The following is a 17366-nucleotide window of genomic DNA, read 5'->3' as shown; positions in this document are numbered from 1 at the left end:
CTTTCCCACTCTCCTGTGACCTGTCACAAGGGAAAGTACAGGATGCTGTAGCGGCAGCACCAGTGCTTAAGGTTTAAGATTAGGAATGCTCTGGAGCAGACGATGCTGGGGACTCCCCAACTTCTACCATTTTATACCCAGAAGGAACCTGCAAAAACATCTCCTTTGACCATTTTTGTCTTCTTGGACATCACATTTGTATCAGAAACCATCATAAATTAGTTGCTAATGAGACTGATGTAAATGACAGGGTGTTTTCTTCAAACACATTTCAAATTCTTGTTTAGCGTTTAATTTAAATACGTAGTTTCTTGGTCAGCATTTCTAACCTTACAAAAGAATGGTTTTCTGTTTAATGAATTTTATAATAAATATAACCAGTGATTAAATTACCAAAAGTATTTGATCTGTGAATGATAAACAATTGATAGTACCAGTTGTACATAATTTTACTTTTTGCTTGGGAAGGTTTACAAATTCAGAGTAATAAATTCATTTTATATTTTAAGTTTAATTATAAAAAATATGTATTTTTATACTTCAAAACATACAAACATTGTTACACCATTTTCAAGCATGTCAGTGACAGGCTAGAGTCAAGTGCAGTAAACAGGAGGAGGAGGAGGAGGAGGAGGGAGGGCTGCTGTCGGGGAAGAAGAGACAATTCTTACAATAAAGATGGCTACACAGAATTGATGGGCACTATCACTTCTACACTCAAGCTGCTCTTTCAGCACCCCCTGGTGGTACAACGAATATGAGGAAACCCAGGAAGACTTTCTCACTACCCAAATCCGTTTAAAATATACAAATACCAGCTTTCCAATTCAGAATACACACTTGTACCAACTAGGGATTTTTGATGTTTTTAAGGGTGTCTTAGTCAGGGTTTCTACTGCCGTGAAGAGACACCATGACCTCTGCAACTCTCATAAAGGAAAACATTTCACTGGGGCTGGCTTATAGCTCAGAGGTTTAGTTCATTATTGTCATGGTGAGCAGCATGGCAGCGTGCAGGTAGACGTGGTGCTGGAGGAGCTGAGAGTTCTACATCTTGACCCACAGGCAACAGCAAGTGAACTGTCGTCACACTGGGCATGACTTGAGCATATGAGACCTCAAAGCCCACCTCCACAGCAACACACTTCCTCCAACAAGGCCACCCCCCCCCCAATAGTGCCACTCCCTATGGGCCGAGCACTCAAACACATGAGGCTATGGGGGCCATACCTACTCCAACCACCACCACAAAGGGCATTGCCAAAAAGGGAGTTAGCCAGAGGAGCAGGCTGTTAGCAATGTTAGGTGAACATCAGAAAATTCAATTAGCACCAAGTCCTTGTAAGCCTCAATGCTCAGACATCCTGACACTGCCACTCCACCACAGCACAAGGTCCCTTCGTGGGGACCTAATGCTGCACACAGCTTTACCTCATCTCTTCAGCTCCTCCCAGCACTTTTTTGGTTGAGACAGGGTTTCTCTGTGTAGCTTTGGAGCCCGCCCTGGATCTCACTCTGTAGACCAGGCTGGCCTCAAACTCAGAGATCCACCTGCCTCCCGAGTGTGCTACTGCCGCCCGGCACCTCCCAATACTTTTTCAGCTCCTTTCGAAAATGCTTTGTTGCTGGAAAAAAAAAAAAAAGTCTAAAAACAGGCTTTTATGAGCAGCCACTGATTACTGATGCTGAGTTCTCATCCTTGGCAAGAGAAAATGTATACAACTATGTGGTAGGCCAGTCCAATATTTACAACTATGTGGTACGCCAGTCCAATATTTACTGAATTTAAAAAGGCATGGCATGGAAGACAGATATGGTGGAGCATGTCTTTAATCTCAGCACTTGGGAGACAGAGGCAGGCTGATTTCTGTGAGTTCAAGGCCAGCCTGGTCTACAGAGAGTTCCAGGACAGCCAGAGGTAGAGACTCTGTCTTTAAAGGGGAAAAAAGGGGGGATAGAAAGCTATTAACAGTAAGCTTCTTTTAAAAACAAGGAAAACCAAATTCAACCGAGTATCATGAACAGGCCTGTTTCCCATTCCCTTCCCTGACTAAGCTGCAGGTTTTTGAGCACTCTTTCCTGTACCCGGGAAGGTGGGATTTGAAGCTAAGTGGTACATGGTTAGAGCTCTGGGGAACAGTGCCATGACCATGCATCACTCTAGTGTCTGCTGCTCCTGAGCTGCTCTGAGGCATAAGGCCAGTGCTAAGTCACTCTAGTCTCCATTCTAAGGGCGGCACAAATCAGTTCCCTTCCAGACACTGGGAATGCAGGGCTACAGTCTCTCCTGGAATTGCACTTGGGAAGGACTCTTACCCTGGTCTCTTCTCGGATCTCCAAACTACTCTAGCTTCAAACCCACGCCATCTACTTCACCAAAGGAAAATCAGGCCTGAATTCCAATCCACCGGGCAAAATTATTTTATTTTTTAATTCATCTTCAAAATTCTGATTATTATTTATCTATCGGGGGTTGCAGTGCTGGGAATGGAATCCCAGGCCTTGCACATTCTAGGCAAGCTTTCTACCAGAGGTACACCCCCAGCTCAAACATATGTAAATCTCCCATCTCCCTTCTGAAAGTTCCTCTGTTCCTACCTCCTCAAGTTCAGCGATTTCAACCTTACTTTCCCATGAACAAAGCAAAACACAAACACCTGAGTCTTCTGGCGCTCTAAGTCCACAATCTCTGAGCATCCTCCATACACAAAACCCATGAGTACAAACTATTACCCCGTGTCTCTGAGACCTGCTCAGTGATGTGGGTTTGAAACTACTTGTTCTCTAAAAGAGAACAGATGTTGAAGAGTGACGGCTTGTGGGATGTGCCAGCTCAAAGGGTGACAGTAAAGATTAAGGAGGGCTTCGCTCCCATACAACGTGGCCTTTTGTGCTATACTAACCACTATTGGAGACTAAAGAGTGTTTTCCTTGCTAGCACTAAGAACAGTCAGATCACAGTGACCCAGTGATGACCCTAAGATAGGATGAGAATATCCAGGGCAACTGAGAAAAAGAGCCCTGCATGCCCAGTAGCCACATTGCACCATGCCACAAACCATGGTGGCAAACTCTCTGCAAAGGGCCACATGTGTATGCTGTGGCTTCCCAGCCTAGTCCCTGTAGCAGAGCACCGATACACAACAAATCCGAGAAAGCATATGGCTGTGTTCCAATAAAATTCTATTCATGAACACTAAAGATCATATTCACTTTCACAGTTTTCTTTTTAAAAACCTATTTAAAATGTAACTACATTTCTTAATGAACAGGCCCTGAAAAGCAGTCAGTCAGTGTCTGGACCTGGCCGGCTCACCAGCTGGAGAGCCTGCACAGGCTGTGAACAGTCATGGACGATGTTTCAGATCTCTGACTTTGGAGACTTGTTTTTTCACACTTCTCATTTAAAAATTTATACCACACAAGCTCTGTGAACATTCTCACATGAAAAATTCAGGGAAAAAAATCCTTACCTTTAAAAAAAAAACTGTTAACCAAATAGTTCATCTTCAAATACATAATTCGGAACCATGTTTGGAAAATTAAAATTTTTATTCTATGCAATAAAAACAATATGCATAGACTTAGTACATAATTTCTTAGTTTTTACTTTAGGAAAAAGAAAAAGATGAGAAAAGTTTGTCTGTAAATCTTTGTTCCTATTATAAAAAACTGTTATGATGTCAACAATCACTTATATGTACAAACATCAACTCTACACATGATTTATGCCTAGAAATCACTTCATCTAATGAGTCTAGAAGCTCCTTTGAATAAGCAGTTACGTCATAGCTTTGCCATAGCTGTGAAAGCAGCTCTGACCCTGGAACATAGGGGGACACACTTGCACGTAACCGTCATCAGTGTAAAAACTTCACAGAACTACATGTATCTGCTACGAGTGTAAAAGTCACTTCACAGTCTATCGACCTCCATCACACACAGAATGATTCACCACTACATGCAGATGCATGGACAGTCTCATCTCTAGTTCTTAAGCAAAAAGCACAACTCTGCAGGATCTTCCACAGTCAGGGCTTGATATAACAACAGAAATGTATTCAACAGGCAGAGGTCCATGGGCTACAGAAAAAGGAGCTGACTATCCGGTGTCAACCAGCCTTAGCCTTTCTTATTTGACTATTAAGGCACTGAGACCTCGTTGGTTTCTTGTGCCTAATCACGAAGACAACTCCATCTCGGTCTTAATTCTCAGTGATGTCTCCTGCTCGTTTCACATTGCGTCGAATGAGATCACTTCGTCCAACTTCTGCCATTTGCTCTTCCCAAGACTTCATTTCATTATCATAACGGATTCTATCATCTTTAGCAAGCTGAATGTATGCCTGAGAAAGTGTTAAAATATTTTATTTAGAAAAGAGGAATTAATCCCTGGAGTGCTTCCATCTACACAGAAATTATATCACTATTTTCCATGCACCAAAGGAGAATACAGAAATAATTTTAAATAAAATGTTAGGGGAAAAAAATTAAGAGAAAGTGTTTAGAAAGTGTTCTCCAAGGGTTGGTGGGTTGTTAGTTTAAGGACTTAGGGGAGAGAAGAGGGCAGGTGGGACAAGACATGTTTGAAATGCCAGTTTATTTCCTGAGAGAAAAGCCAAGTTGGCCTCAACGAAGGCAGTCCCCGAGTACTGCCATCACACTGGTGCTGCTGCGCAATGCCACGGGAGCCAACCCCACCCTGACTACTCAGGCACTCTAGACGGACAAGAAAGCCAGGAACTGTACTACTTACCTGCTTTTCATCACTAGATAGCTTTTTCCAAGCCTCATTTATAGTCTTCAGTTTTCCCTGTAAGACAATGGATAGTTAAGGTGTACACACCTAAGAAGACAGCAAAGGAGAGCACTCCCCATTTATTTCAACACAGAACTCGGCTGTCATTCATAAGCAACACCATGCAACGCCAACAACACTTACTTCCACTGGACTGTTACATTCCCATTGAACAGTTACATTTACATGAGTATGAAATGAAATGAGTTATCTCTTGATTAAAAACCGCTTGTATTCAGGTATAATCTCCAGTCTGTCATAAACTAACTTCACAGGTGGTTTTACTTCCCTGTAGTGTCTTATTCTAAACTTTGTGCCAAGATGTTTAGGTATTATCATAGGAATGGAGCAAGCAGTCCTTAATTCTACTCAGCTGATCAGCTGACCTGAGAGGTACCACAGGCAAGAGGCCACTTTACATCCCTTAGGCTTTGTAATCCAGGGACAGAACATGGTTTACTTTTGCACATTCCTCCAAATTCCATTAAATAAAGTGTAAGGTATAAATGCATGTGGACAAAAACCAGCAGAAGAGGGCAGCACCAACATAAACTGTGGACAGTGGCAGGCTGGAGTACTAAGTGGACTGACTGACATTGGCTGGAGTGCCCACAGGCAGTAAGGAGAACCTGAGAGCTGTCCCCATGGCAGCACCAGGTGGGTGTCACAGAGGGGAATGGGAAAAGCAGCTTAAATGCCCACCATGGCAGATTCCAGGACTTTCATATTCTCAAGAGAGAAAAACAGTCACAGTGAAGAATAGGCCCACTTGAGGACAAGGCAAGGGAAATACGTGAAAATATACAGTATCTGGGACGGTGAAGGAAGTTCAAAAACAAGAAAGCGAGAAGACAGACTCAGAAGGTCTATACATAAATGCAAGCTACATAGTCTAAACAGAAAGCAACAAGCAAAGAAACCAAATCAGAAGAACCTGAACTCAAGCGGGTTTCATCTAAAAATTTCTAAAATTACAATCACTCCTATGTGCACGTGCGCGTGCGCACAGTGAAGATCAGAGGGCAACTTCCAGGGGCCAGTTCTCTCCTCCCACCATGCCGCTCTGGGGAATCAAACTAGGGCAGGTGCCGTTACCAGCTGAGCCATCCCACAAGCCCAGATTTACTTGGTCTTTTTTTTTTTTTTTGCTTTTCGAGACAGGGTTTCTCTGTATAGTTTTGGTGCCTGTCCTAGAACTCACTCTGCAGACCAGGCTGGCCTCCAACTCACAGAGATCCACCTGTCTCTGCCTCCCGAGTGCTGGGATTAAAGGTGTGCGCCACCACCACCTGGCTCAGATTTTTTTTTTTTTAAATCTGTGGTTTTGGGGACAGCCTGGCCGCCCTCATACTCCTGATCTTCCTGCCTTAACTACCCAACTGATAGTTGTATTTCTCAAAAATCAGTGGCTAGAAAAGCAGTGGTAATTTTGAAATGCTGAAAAAACATTATTTCCAATCCGTAACTCTATGGCCAATCTAAAAAACACAGAAAAAGGCAGTTTTTAGACATGTAAAATCTGAAACACTAATTTCCTACACATCCTTAATTAAGGAAAAGCTAGAATGGGAGTAAACCAAGGAACACAAGCAAGGGCACAAGGCGCCAATGCAGGAGGAGCTTGGTGTGCTGTGTGCACCAGAGAGATGGCAGCTGCCAACCTGAATAAACCACAAGCTTCAAACTGCCCAGTGAGTGATCTGGACATCCACACTTCTTTACCACAGCACTTTATACAAGGACAACAGCTGCCATTGTTGCTCTTGACGGGAGACAACAGATGGGCTTTGTGTCCAGCACATTCTTGTGCCCATGTCCACATGGACAGCACATACTCACGGCACAGGTATAACCAATCTTGTTAAAGGACAAGGCATGAAGAGACAACCTCAACCCCAAAACAAAATCAACAGCCTCAATCTCATCCTTTCCAGGGATGCTGACACTTAAGAGCTGTTGGAGTATGAAGTTTCTAGAAGAATCTTAACATCTCCAAATATAAAAATGCTGGCCCCCTCAGAACTTCTTGTCCTAGAACTCACTCTGTAGACCAGGCTGGCCTCGAACTCAAGAGATTCACCTGCCTCTGCCTCCTGAGTGCTGGGATTAAAGGTGTGCGCCACAACCCAGCTTAGTGTGTCTCTCTCTCTCTCTCTCTCTCTCTCTCTCTCTCTCTCTCTCTCTCTCTCAAGATAGAGTCTCTCTGTGTAGCCTTGGTTGTCCTGGAACTGATCGGTAGACCAGGCTGGCCTCAAACTCACATCCACTTGCCTCTACCTCCCAAGTGCTGGGGATTAAAGGCATGCACGACCATTACCAGGCAGGTTATGTCTCTTAAATGCAAAGAGTTTGTATTACATACAGTTGTGTGTATGTGTCTGTGTGAACCATAAAAACAGAAAGACGACTTAATTAGAAATATTTTGAAAGTTGTTCCAGTGTGTATGCATAAAGTATGTATGGCAACCTATGGTCAGCACACAGCCAACTGCATGTGCTAAGAACAAGAACTTTTGTCCTTTCCAATGCTGGGAATCAAACCCAAGGCATCATATAGTCCCAGCTGGTTCTGCAGTGAACTATACACTCAGCTCCAAGGACTTTTTTGTTTAAAGAGACACAATAAATGTCCACATTTTCTACTTTCCTTCATCATGTGACATGCCAGACATACAACTTCCTACATGATTTTAAACTAAAATAAATACAAACCTACGAACAACCTGCCGCTCCGCTTACCTGAGCAGTTTGATCTGTAGCCTCTTGAAAGCTTTCAGATACGTAAATGTTGTATGCTGATCGAGGTCTTTTTGGTTTTCCAAGCAACATTAATTCCTGGATAACAAAAATAAAAGTGTCAGATACAGTCACCAGGAAGCCTAATAGCTAAAGAAACCATTTGCTACAATGCATAGCAGAATCCAAGTAAACATCACAACTTTGTTTTCTTGAGACTTGCTGGCTGCCACCCTGTGGCCATCCTCTTTCCTCTGCTTCCCAAGTGCTGACATGAATGACAGCCTGCACCACCACACCACCAAATAGAGTGGTTTGTATATAAAGCATGTTTGTTACATCTTGGAAGTCAAAAACTTTTCCAAGCATAAAAGTCTTAAAAACTGTAATACGCCGGGCGGTGGTGGCGCACGCTTTTAATCCCAGCACTCGGGAGGCAGAGCCAGGCGGATCTCTGTGAGTTCGAGGCCAGCCTGGACTACCAAGTGAGTCCCAGGAAAGGCGCAAAGCTACACAGAGAAACCCTGTCTCGAAAAACCAAAAAAAAAAAAAAAAACCTGCAATACAAAAGGCATTTCTCCATCCAAAAGGGTATTTCCTTTACATGTTATTTTTATAGCTTCCAGGAACTGAATCATAACATTTACATATAAAATTTTCTTAAAACATTTTTTTTAATCCCAGTTTCCTCCTTGCAGGACACATAATCATATTGGCCCAATCAATACATGCCTCCACTGAACCTCATAAACACAGGACTATTTAGTAACCTTATCTCACTCCTTCTCTTAATGGCTTGGAATATTTAAAATTAAAAAGATGTAGTCAGTTCTTAACGGGTGCCAAGAGGGGAAACTATGGAATCAGCACACAGCATCTCTTGCACTTGGTCCCATATTCATTGTAATAGCTACTGCACTCTCCTATTTATTGTCTGTATTTGGAGTAGCAGTATCTGAATTTATAAAGTCCTGGGGTGGGTGAGATGGCACAGCAGATAAAAGTGTGTATTGCACAACCCCAGTAAAGGTGAAAGAACAGAATCAGCTCCACAAAGTTGTCCTCTGACCTCTAAGCAAGTACCCCTCCCCCTGTTGGATACACATACACAAAGAAAATTTAATAATAAAATGGGGTGGGGGGAGGGAGCCTAGGAGACCAAGGGTATTAATTGTCTAAGGTCTTATCTACATGGGTTTTATTACAGAAACCATAAGAGCATTCCCTAAATAAAGAAAAATGTAGCCTGACTTTCAAACAGTATCCTTTATGTGAATTAACACAAGTTAGAAAAACGTAACCATGTAGATAGATGTTTTAATAGTTATTTGTTTGAAAGGAAACAGAATCCTACCCCAAGCAACTCCTTACTCAAATAACTGGCATTTTCCTCTGATGTGCTAATGAAGGAATTTAGTATGTTCAGCAACCTTCAAATTCATGATCCTCTACAGACAATTCAAATGTGAAAGTTACTCTAGAAGGAAGACTTGGAGTAAAGATTCCAGCTTCTCCTCATTTGCTTGATTCAAGCTTCAGGCCAGTCCTACTGACAGTGCAACCAAGACTTCCCAGACATACCGTGTGAGATATGACCACCCTGCTTTTGTCTACCTGGAGTGCCCAGGAGTATTCTGCTATGTCACATCTACTGTCACCAACACAAGGGAAAACTACCCAGACTCTTGGTTATTTTGATCTTTTCCACAGGAAAACAGTATTTCAATGATACTTACTTTCTTTTTTACTAATGCTTGCTTTTTCATACGTTTTTGCCTGACTTCTTTCTCAAAAGATACCAACTGACTTGGAGTTAGCTGGTCTTTAAATTTGCTCATAGCTTCTTTGTATGCTTTCCATTCTGCCTTAAAATCAGCTTCATACACCTGCACATTAAAAATCCAAATAAAAATCAATGAACCGGTGCTAGCAAGCTCAACACATCACATTTGCCAGGGGCCACCAGGTGAAAATATGCTCTGAGATGTATTTTTCACACGCTCACTAATCGAGGTGTAAGGACAGCAACTGACCATCCTTCCTGACCGTTGTCAACCATTTACCTGTACTACACCCATCTATATCCACATCATTTATGGAACAAAAGGTATCGAACACCTTTGTGGGCATGACTGTTAAGGGAGAAGAGAGAAAACTAAGAAGATAACTCAGTTGGTAAAGTGCTTGCCATAGCCAGTGTCTATAACCCTCATGCTGGGGACGGGGTGGGGGCACAGACAGGTGGATCCCTGGAGCTTGCCGGCCAGCCAGTCTAGTTCAGCTGGCAAGCTGTGAGCACAGACCCCATCCAAAAGAAAAGGTATGAACTACCTAGTTTTTGGAAAAAGATGCACCCCTAACTACAGAACTAACTGGTCAGCAAAACTGAAAACATAAATGCTTACTTTTTTTTCTGCATCCGGTAGTTCCCTCCAAGCGGCTGCAATTTTTCTAACCAGTTCTGAAAGCTTTGCATCTATAAATCAGAACAGAATGGAAATGGATGTGTCGATTTTATTTCTTAGGGGTTAACTTTCTACAAGCTTTTGAAAAACATCCTGGTGGCTCTAAAACCAAGCTAATTACCACATACATCTCTACACCCTATGGATACAATTTTATCCAGAAATGCTAGAGAACTATTTGTTATTTAGCTTTAGTGAGTATGTTACAGACTACCAAAAACAGTCCCTGGAAACCCATTGCTCATGAAAGCACCCAGGTAATCGACTGCTTCAAGTTTCTTATGTCTCTATTTCAACTGAAACTCTGTCATGTCTTTCAGGAATTATTGTTAGTAAAACCCAAATAAACTACAAATTAGTCTTGGTACAAAACCATGTTGCATTTCCATTACAGAAATAGCATTCAGATATAAAGCTATTGTAAAATTAATCCATTTTTCTCCGTTTCCTAACTGAGGATACAACTCCTCTATTAACCATGTGTTAGTGCCAAGTCTTACATTTTAGAAGACAGGGTTATGGGTATAAGCAGATCTCTGAAAAGTTTACTGTCTGTCCCTTACCTGCAACAGGAGTACTTTAATTATAGCTTGTATGATTTTCACATGTGCCCTCTGAGGCACTATAAGGGCTTGGAAATCATAAGCAATGACCAACTTATTAATTCAGCTATTATCTTTATAGCATATACTCAAACGAAGGCCCTACAACCCTTTCTTGGGCTACCTGGAAATCTTTCCTACTTGCCAATTTCTTTTTTTTTTTTTTTTTTAAGAACTCAGGAAATTTCCAATGAATAAGTTAGCGGTGATTTGTATGAACCTTTATTTATTTATTTGTTTGTTTGTTTATTTATCTTAAGTTTTTTTCAAGACAAGGTTTCTCTGTGTAACAATCCCAGCTGTCCTGGAACTCAAGAGAGATCCCCACCTGCCTCTGCAGGGATTAAATGCGTGCACCCCCACCGCCCGGCTAGACCATTTATTTTACAGAACACTTCCCGGTAAGTTACTTTATTGCTCCTTTACAAACAATGATCTATCACAGAAGCAACTGCAAAGCAAAAAATAATTCATCAGTGGCTCTTCTCAAGCCAGGGCAACTAGGCCTCAACTTTATCTTTTTTTTCTCTAGTGTGCTCTCCAATCTACAGGTGACTTTAAAAATACTGTTCTCATTTATATTTAAGAATTTCAAAAAAAAAGAATTTCTATTAATTATAAAATGTTATACAGGCCATCAAAGAAAATGACTTTTGCTAGATGCTCTCTGGTAGTGCAAATCAAGTTTGATGAAAACAAATCACATTAGAGAAGAGCACAAGCCCCACATCTCTTACCTGGGTGTTTAGCTTTAAATCTGGGTAGCTGTTCTGTAGAAAACCGAAGGTATGAACTCATAGGTTTCTTTGGATAATTACTCAAGTTAGATGAAAACCATTTCGGAATACAGACAAAGCTACACACGGATAAAAAGAAGTGAATGTCAGATATTTACCATTCCTATACACAGGCCTCAGACACCAAAGCCAAGGTCAGCCAAGGTGCCAAATATCTTAACACCTGCACCAAAAATGCTAACAACCTTTGAGTGATTTCCCTTCCCTCTGCTGTGCTAAGAATAAATTCAAGGGCTTCATTTGTAGAAGCATGCTAGAAGGTCCTCCACAACCGGCTACTCCTCAGCCTTAGGACTGACTTTACACCCCTGCCCTAAACCAAATCAGAGGCTGCTGGTCTGAAGGCTGCAGACGCGGCACCCTGGGTGACCTAGCCAAACGGAAGAGGGGGCTGCAGGGCTGAAGCACAAGTCCTCTAACCCTGGGTGACCTAGCGAAACAGAAGAGGAGGTTGCAGGACTTGAAGCACAAGTCCTGGCGATCGGGGCAGAGAAGGGGCGAGCGTTCCGCGCCCCAGCTCCCGGCCCCGCCTCCAGGGCACGAGAAGGAAGGCGGGAGCCCTGGGCACCGAAAAGTAGAAGGTGACAGGAAGTCAGGGGTCGGGTCCCAAAGGCGCGAGGTCCCTGGTGGCCCGGAGACTCGGGTGGCACCAGGGCAGGTGAATGATGGACGCGCGGCGCCCCTCGCCCGCGGCCTACCTGAGCGGCGAGGGCACGCGACCCCCGCAGCCCGCGCACATCTCGGCCCCCGAGCGCCCGAGCGCCCTTAGCACGCCCCACACGGCCCGGAACAGCGCCATCGCTCGGGTTGACGATGCGCTAGCCCCGGCCGGCTCGCAGACAGCCGCCGTCTCACACACCACGATGCCTACACACGGCCGAGCCACCCGCGTGGGAGCCCCGGGGGTTTGTTATCATGCCCGCCGCGCGCGGGGCACTCTGGGAAGCCCGAACTTCCGGTCCGAGGCAGGAGGCGGGGCGGACGGAAGGCGGTGGGTGTCCGTCCCCCCCCCCCTCCGGTGGGGCGGGGCTGAGAGGGGGCGGAGCCTGCGGCGAGGCTAGGAGGTCTTGGTGTGATGAGGGGTGTTTCGGAGCCGCCGCGGCTGCGGATCTCCCCCGCAGCGTGTGTGTTCCGCTGCGCGGCTTGCAGGCTGTTGCCGGACCCGTGGGTCGCGCCTGCCAGCTCAGGTCGGTGACGCTGGCGCTGCGGCTTGTGTCACAGTGCCTGGCCCCTGAGGTCAGACAACAATGAAACTGCAGATGCCCAAGCCGCAAACTGCCTGAGACTCCCACCGTGCTTCATCTGAGCCTACAGGACCGCAGCGTACCGGGCTGCGGAGGGGTGGAGAAGGGGGGGGGAGTGGTCATGAAACTCATCGCTTTGGTGTGCTGTCTTCTCTTTTAAAATTAATAGAAAGGGATGGGGGTCCCCAGGATGGTCCAGTGAGTAGAGGTGCTTGGCCCCAAGTCTGGCAAGCTGAGTTCAACCCCAGGATTTACATGATGGGAAGAGAGAACCAACTCAAATTGTCCTCTGACCTTCACACACACACAAACACCCGAGTAAATGTGTCATAAAAAATACAGGCTGGTGCAGGCCTGTAATCCCATCACTTGGGAGGTGAAGGCAGCTGTTCAAACTCATCCACTGCTACACAGAGAGTTCAAGACTACCCAGGGATACATGAGACCCTGCCCCCCTCCCCCCAACAAACCAGCCGTAATAATAATAACAAAGCAAAAATATTCTTATATTAACATTTGAGCAGCAAATGTCAGCGCCCTTAATACTCAGGTTTCCCACTTGGCAGATCATGTGGACAGTTGGTCACTTCTGAGATTGTGTGACAAGGACACCTTGAGATGGATTGATACAGTGTACAGTTTGTGTCCTACAAACACTAGTTTTTTTGGTTTTGGTTTTTTTTGTTGTTTGGGGGTTTTTTTTGAGACTGAGTTTCTCTGTGTAACAGTCCTGGCTGTCCTGGAACTCACTTTGTAGACCAGGCTGGCCTCGAACTCACAGAGATCCACCTGCCTTTGCCTCCAGAGTGCTGGGATTAAAGATGTGTGCCACCACCACCTAGCTTTTTTTCTTCTTTCTTTTTTTTTTTCTTTATTTTTTTTAATGCAATGGCATGGAAAAGATTAGGAAGATCTGGAGATATCTAAGGGCTTTAAGCTATTAAATATCTTACTTAAGGGCTGGGAGTGTAGTTCAGCTGGTAGAGGGCCTGCCTAATATACATAAAGCCCTTAGATTCCCAGCTCCGCATAAACCAGGCCTGGTGTCATAAGCCTCTCCTCTCATAACTTGGGAGGTTGAGGCAGGAGAGTCAGAAGTTCAAGGTTATCCTTGACTACATAGTAAATTCCAGGCTAGCTGGGCTAGAGACCTTCTCTCAAAAGTAAAGTAAATAAATAATGACTTTTAAAATAACTACAGCAAGCTTGATGGTGGATGTGTTTAATCCCAGCAGTCGGGAGGTAAGAGGCAGATGGAGCTCTGGGAATTGGAGCCTGGTCTATGTAGCAAATTCCAGGCCAGCCCGAGTTAAAATGCTGAGACTCTGCCTAATAACAACTTATTCTGTTGCATACCTGTAATTGTTTTTTCTCGTAAAGAATCGCAACAATTTACTAGTGTAACACTGAGTCTTTCTGTAGCTTTGAAACATTGGCCCTTCAAGCTACAGAGGACTAAGCCCACACTGAGCACCACTTACGTTTTTATACACTCTTGGGGGACCTTACAGCTCATCCTTTCAAACCTCCTGTCACAGCAGTAACAAGCTCTGGTTTGCTCTTGAAGTGTATCCAAAGAGGTGTAAAAACACATTTTCCATAAAGCCCAGGGGCTGAAGCAGAGCAGTGAGAAATTATAGCATCTTGATGAGATGGAGGTTTGCACAGGACATAATTCCTTCTAATCCCATATCAAGTGATTTCTAAAACAATTTGCTATTATAAGTCAAGTAGGCCATATCTGTGTTTTCATCAAATAGCAACCGTTACAGCGTAATGGTTTTATTGTAAATGCACATTTAGAAAGGAAACATTACTTAAACTATCTTTGAACAAAAAAATATTCTGGTTTTCATTTACATCTATTCTAAGAAATAAACAGCCTTTCCCTGGATTTTGCCCTCCGTGACCATAATTCTACTGTCCGTCATAGCCCCATGGTTTCAGTATTCTATATGTAATCAAGATCTCTCCTTTCAGCTCCATGTCAACAGACCCACTGAGTGTCATTGCCTTATGGTTCCTATGGTCTATACAGAACCCAAACCTCCCCTTTCAGACCCCTTGCCTTAGACATCTCTACCATGATATCTCACTGACACCCAGATTTTAAAATTCTATGAACAAAAGTAATGATCTTTCCACTCTACTTAAATTTCCCCCATCACTCATCCCAATCAGTAACTTCTTAAATCATTTTCAAATCTCCGCATTGACACGCCACTTACTAAACCACTGCGGATGCGGATGGATGGGTCTACCTTCCAGTATACATCCTCATTGATGTCATGGTCAGAAATATACAGGAAGAAAATCACTTCTCTTCAAAAGAGAAAAAAACGTGTTCAATGTCAAGAAAGGGGAGTCTTTGTGGAAATAGAAAAGAACAGAAAGCAGGTACCTGAGGCTGTGGAGATGGCTCAGTACAAGCATGAGGACCTGACTTTGGATCCTAGCACTCAGATGAAAAAAACTAGGTGTGGCAGCGTGCTCCCATAATCCCAGTGCTGGGGTTTGGAGGATGGAAACCAAGAGATCCCTGGGGCTTGCTGGCCAGCCAATCCAGCCAAACTCATGAGCTCTAAGCTCAGTGAGAGATACTGTCTGAAAAAATAAGGTGGACATTGAGGAAGAAATCTGACATCACCCTCTGGCCTCCATGCACACATGCCGACTTGGGTACACATCCACATGATGTGCACATAATTCTGGACATGTGTGGGAGGGTGTCTCTAGTAAGGATTAACTGAGGCAGAGAGCCTTACCCTCATAGTGAGTGGCACTTTCCAACAAGTAGCCCAGACATAAAGAGATCCCAGGGGAAAACAGTGTTGTCTGCCTGTTCTCACCTTTCCCTGAGCAAGTGGACCATTGTGGCTGCCACTGCCACCAGCCTTCAGTAATATCAAGACACAGTTTCTTGACTTCCAGTGTAGGCTGATGACCAGCAGTGGATGGATAGGCAGATATATGGATAGATGGGTGGGTACATACATGTCCAGCTGATGATTTGGGTAGCCATGGATGGATGGATGTGAAAATATTAGCATCTGCCTAATTGTTTGAAAAAAGAATTTGGCCCATGGGGAACAATGGTTTTTGTTAAAAGTGTCATTTTAGTAGATTGTTGCGTGCCTTGTGAGCTCACTGAGAATCTGTTCTGGGAGCCAGGGTTGCACATAACAACCACCGCTGCCTTTTCAGACCCAAGCACGTTTGTCTCAAACTGTCCTCCAAAGCTTCTTGTCTGAGATGGGCTGTACCCTTTCCCGAGCATTATGACAGAGGAGCATTATGACAGAGAGGAGAGTACAGTAAACAGCCCATGAGTGAAAAGGTTATGTCCTTGAAAACCGCTGAAAGTTAAATTATTTCTACACTAAATCTACACGGGGTGGTTCTGTGTAGACAGGGTGGCCCTGTGTAGATGTGAGAAGCACATTTTGACGGTGTACATATGAAAGTGATGATTTTGGTTTTGTTTAATTGATACTTACACAGTAAGTATCGTAAGGTAGCATGCCTAATTAGCATCAGTGACCACAGGCCTGGATAATTCCATGCTGAATAATGGAGGTAGATGCACGGATAGCCTTCAAATGCAGGGGAAAATATTCCTAAAACAGAAGACCATTTTGTTTCTATAGTTATGATGGGCAAATATTTTAGCCACAGTTGGAGCTAGACCCTGAGAGAGAGAGAGAGAGAGAGAGAGAGAGAGAGAGAGAGAGCGAGAGAGAGAGAGAGAGAGAGAGAGAGAGAGAGAGAGAGAGAGAGAGAGAGAGAGAGATATCCCAAAAGAGACGCCTGAGCAAAGCAGAAAAGTAACATCATCAAACTGGGAGCTCACAAACAGAAACATCCTGAGGAAGGCGGCCTTGGGAGTCCTGGGCAGAGCAGAATGTCTCCTCAGTGAGACTTCTCAGTAAAAGAACACACAGCAGACAGATCATCATCAGAATCAGGTGCTCAGAACACTGGGCAGAAACTGACCGCGGAAGTCGTAGTCAGCTGGTGAGCTTTCCCTCCGCGGCTGCGCCTCAGGCTTCTCTTTCCCACTGCAGGCACTTTCGTGGGATAAACAACAGCAACAGCTACTAGAAATAATTTACCTTCTAGCGTTTCAAGGACATAATGTTTGCGGTCCTCTCTGTCACAGAGCTGGTGGAAAAGGTGCTTTGGAGGACAGTGTCAAGTAAACGTGCTTGGGTATATGTGAGTGAGTGTATGGGCAAACCTGGCTCCCAGAACAGATTCTCAGTGAGCTCACACAGCACAGGTCCATTTACTAATGTAACGAATACAATGTATATTACAACGGAACAGAGGTATCACAGTAAAGAGATGCTTCTCCCAACTTAAAGGAAAACATATTTCTGGAAATACAATACACTCTAAACACCACTTGCAAAGCTAATTTACTCAGCAGCAATTACAGAGCAGAGTGGTAGAAACTGCCATCCTCTGGTTGTGGCAAAAAGGATTGTTCACACAAAAACTATAGAAGTCTAGCAACTTGGGCCGGGGTGGTGGCTGAGTTGATAAAGTGCTTGCTACAGAGGCATGCAGACCTCGATTCAGTACCCAGCACCCACACATGTGAAGAGCAGGTGTGACTCACGCTTATAATCTCAGCACTAGGAAGTGGAGACGAGAGGATCCCCGGGGCTGGCTGGCCCGCCTGTCTAGTCCAATTATTGAGTCTCAAAAAAAAAAAAAAAAAA

At 44.1% G+C, this 17366-nt stretch overlaps 1 protein-coding gene across 1 annotated transcript; it reads right to left on the bottom strand.

Annotated features, from left to right (window-relative positions):
* Nucleotides 1-430: 430 nt before the first annotated feature.
* Tfam (transcription factor A, mitochondrial) lies at nt 431-12338 on the bottom strand. The gene is made up of 7 exons (XM_052744732.1): nt 12097-12338; nt 11339-11457; nt 9940-10010; nt 9271-9420; nt 7538-7633; nt 4757-4813; nt 431-4346 (listed from the first exon to the last, which is right to left on the bottom strand). The coding sequence occupies exons 1-7, from the start codon at nt 12195-12197 to the stop codon at nt 4206-4208; spliced, it is 735 nt and encodes a 244-aa protein (XP_052600692.1). The 5' UTR covers nt 12198-12338; the 3' UTR covers nt 431-4205.
* Nucleotides 12339-17366: the final 5028 nt, after the last annotated feature.

This window comes from Peromyscus californicus, unplaced genomic scaffold (genome assembly GCF_007827085.1).
Source record: "Peromyscus californicus insignis strain IS unplaced genomic scaffold, ASM782708v3 Scaffold_19__1_contigs__length_69161282, whole genome shotgun sequence".
Taxonomy (NCBI): Eukaryota; Metazoa; Chordata; class Mammalia; order Rodentia; family Cricetidae; genus Peromyscus; species Peromyscus californicus.
Note: the sequence above shows the minus strand (reverse complement) of the source record. Positions and strands in the feature narration are given on the sequence as shown.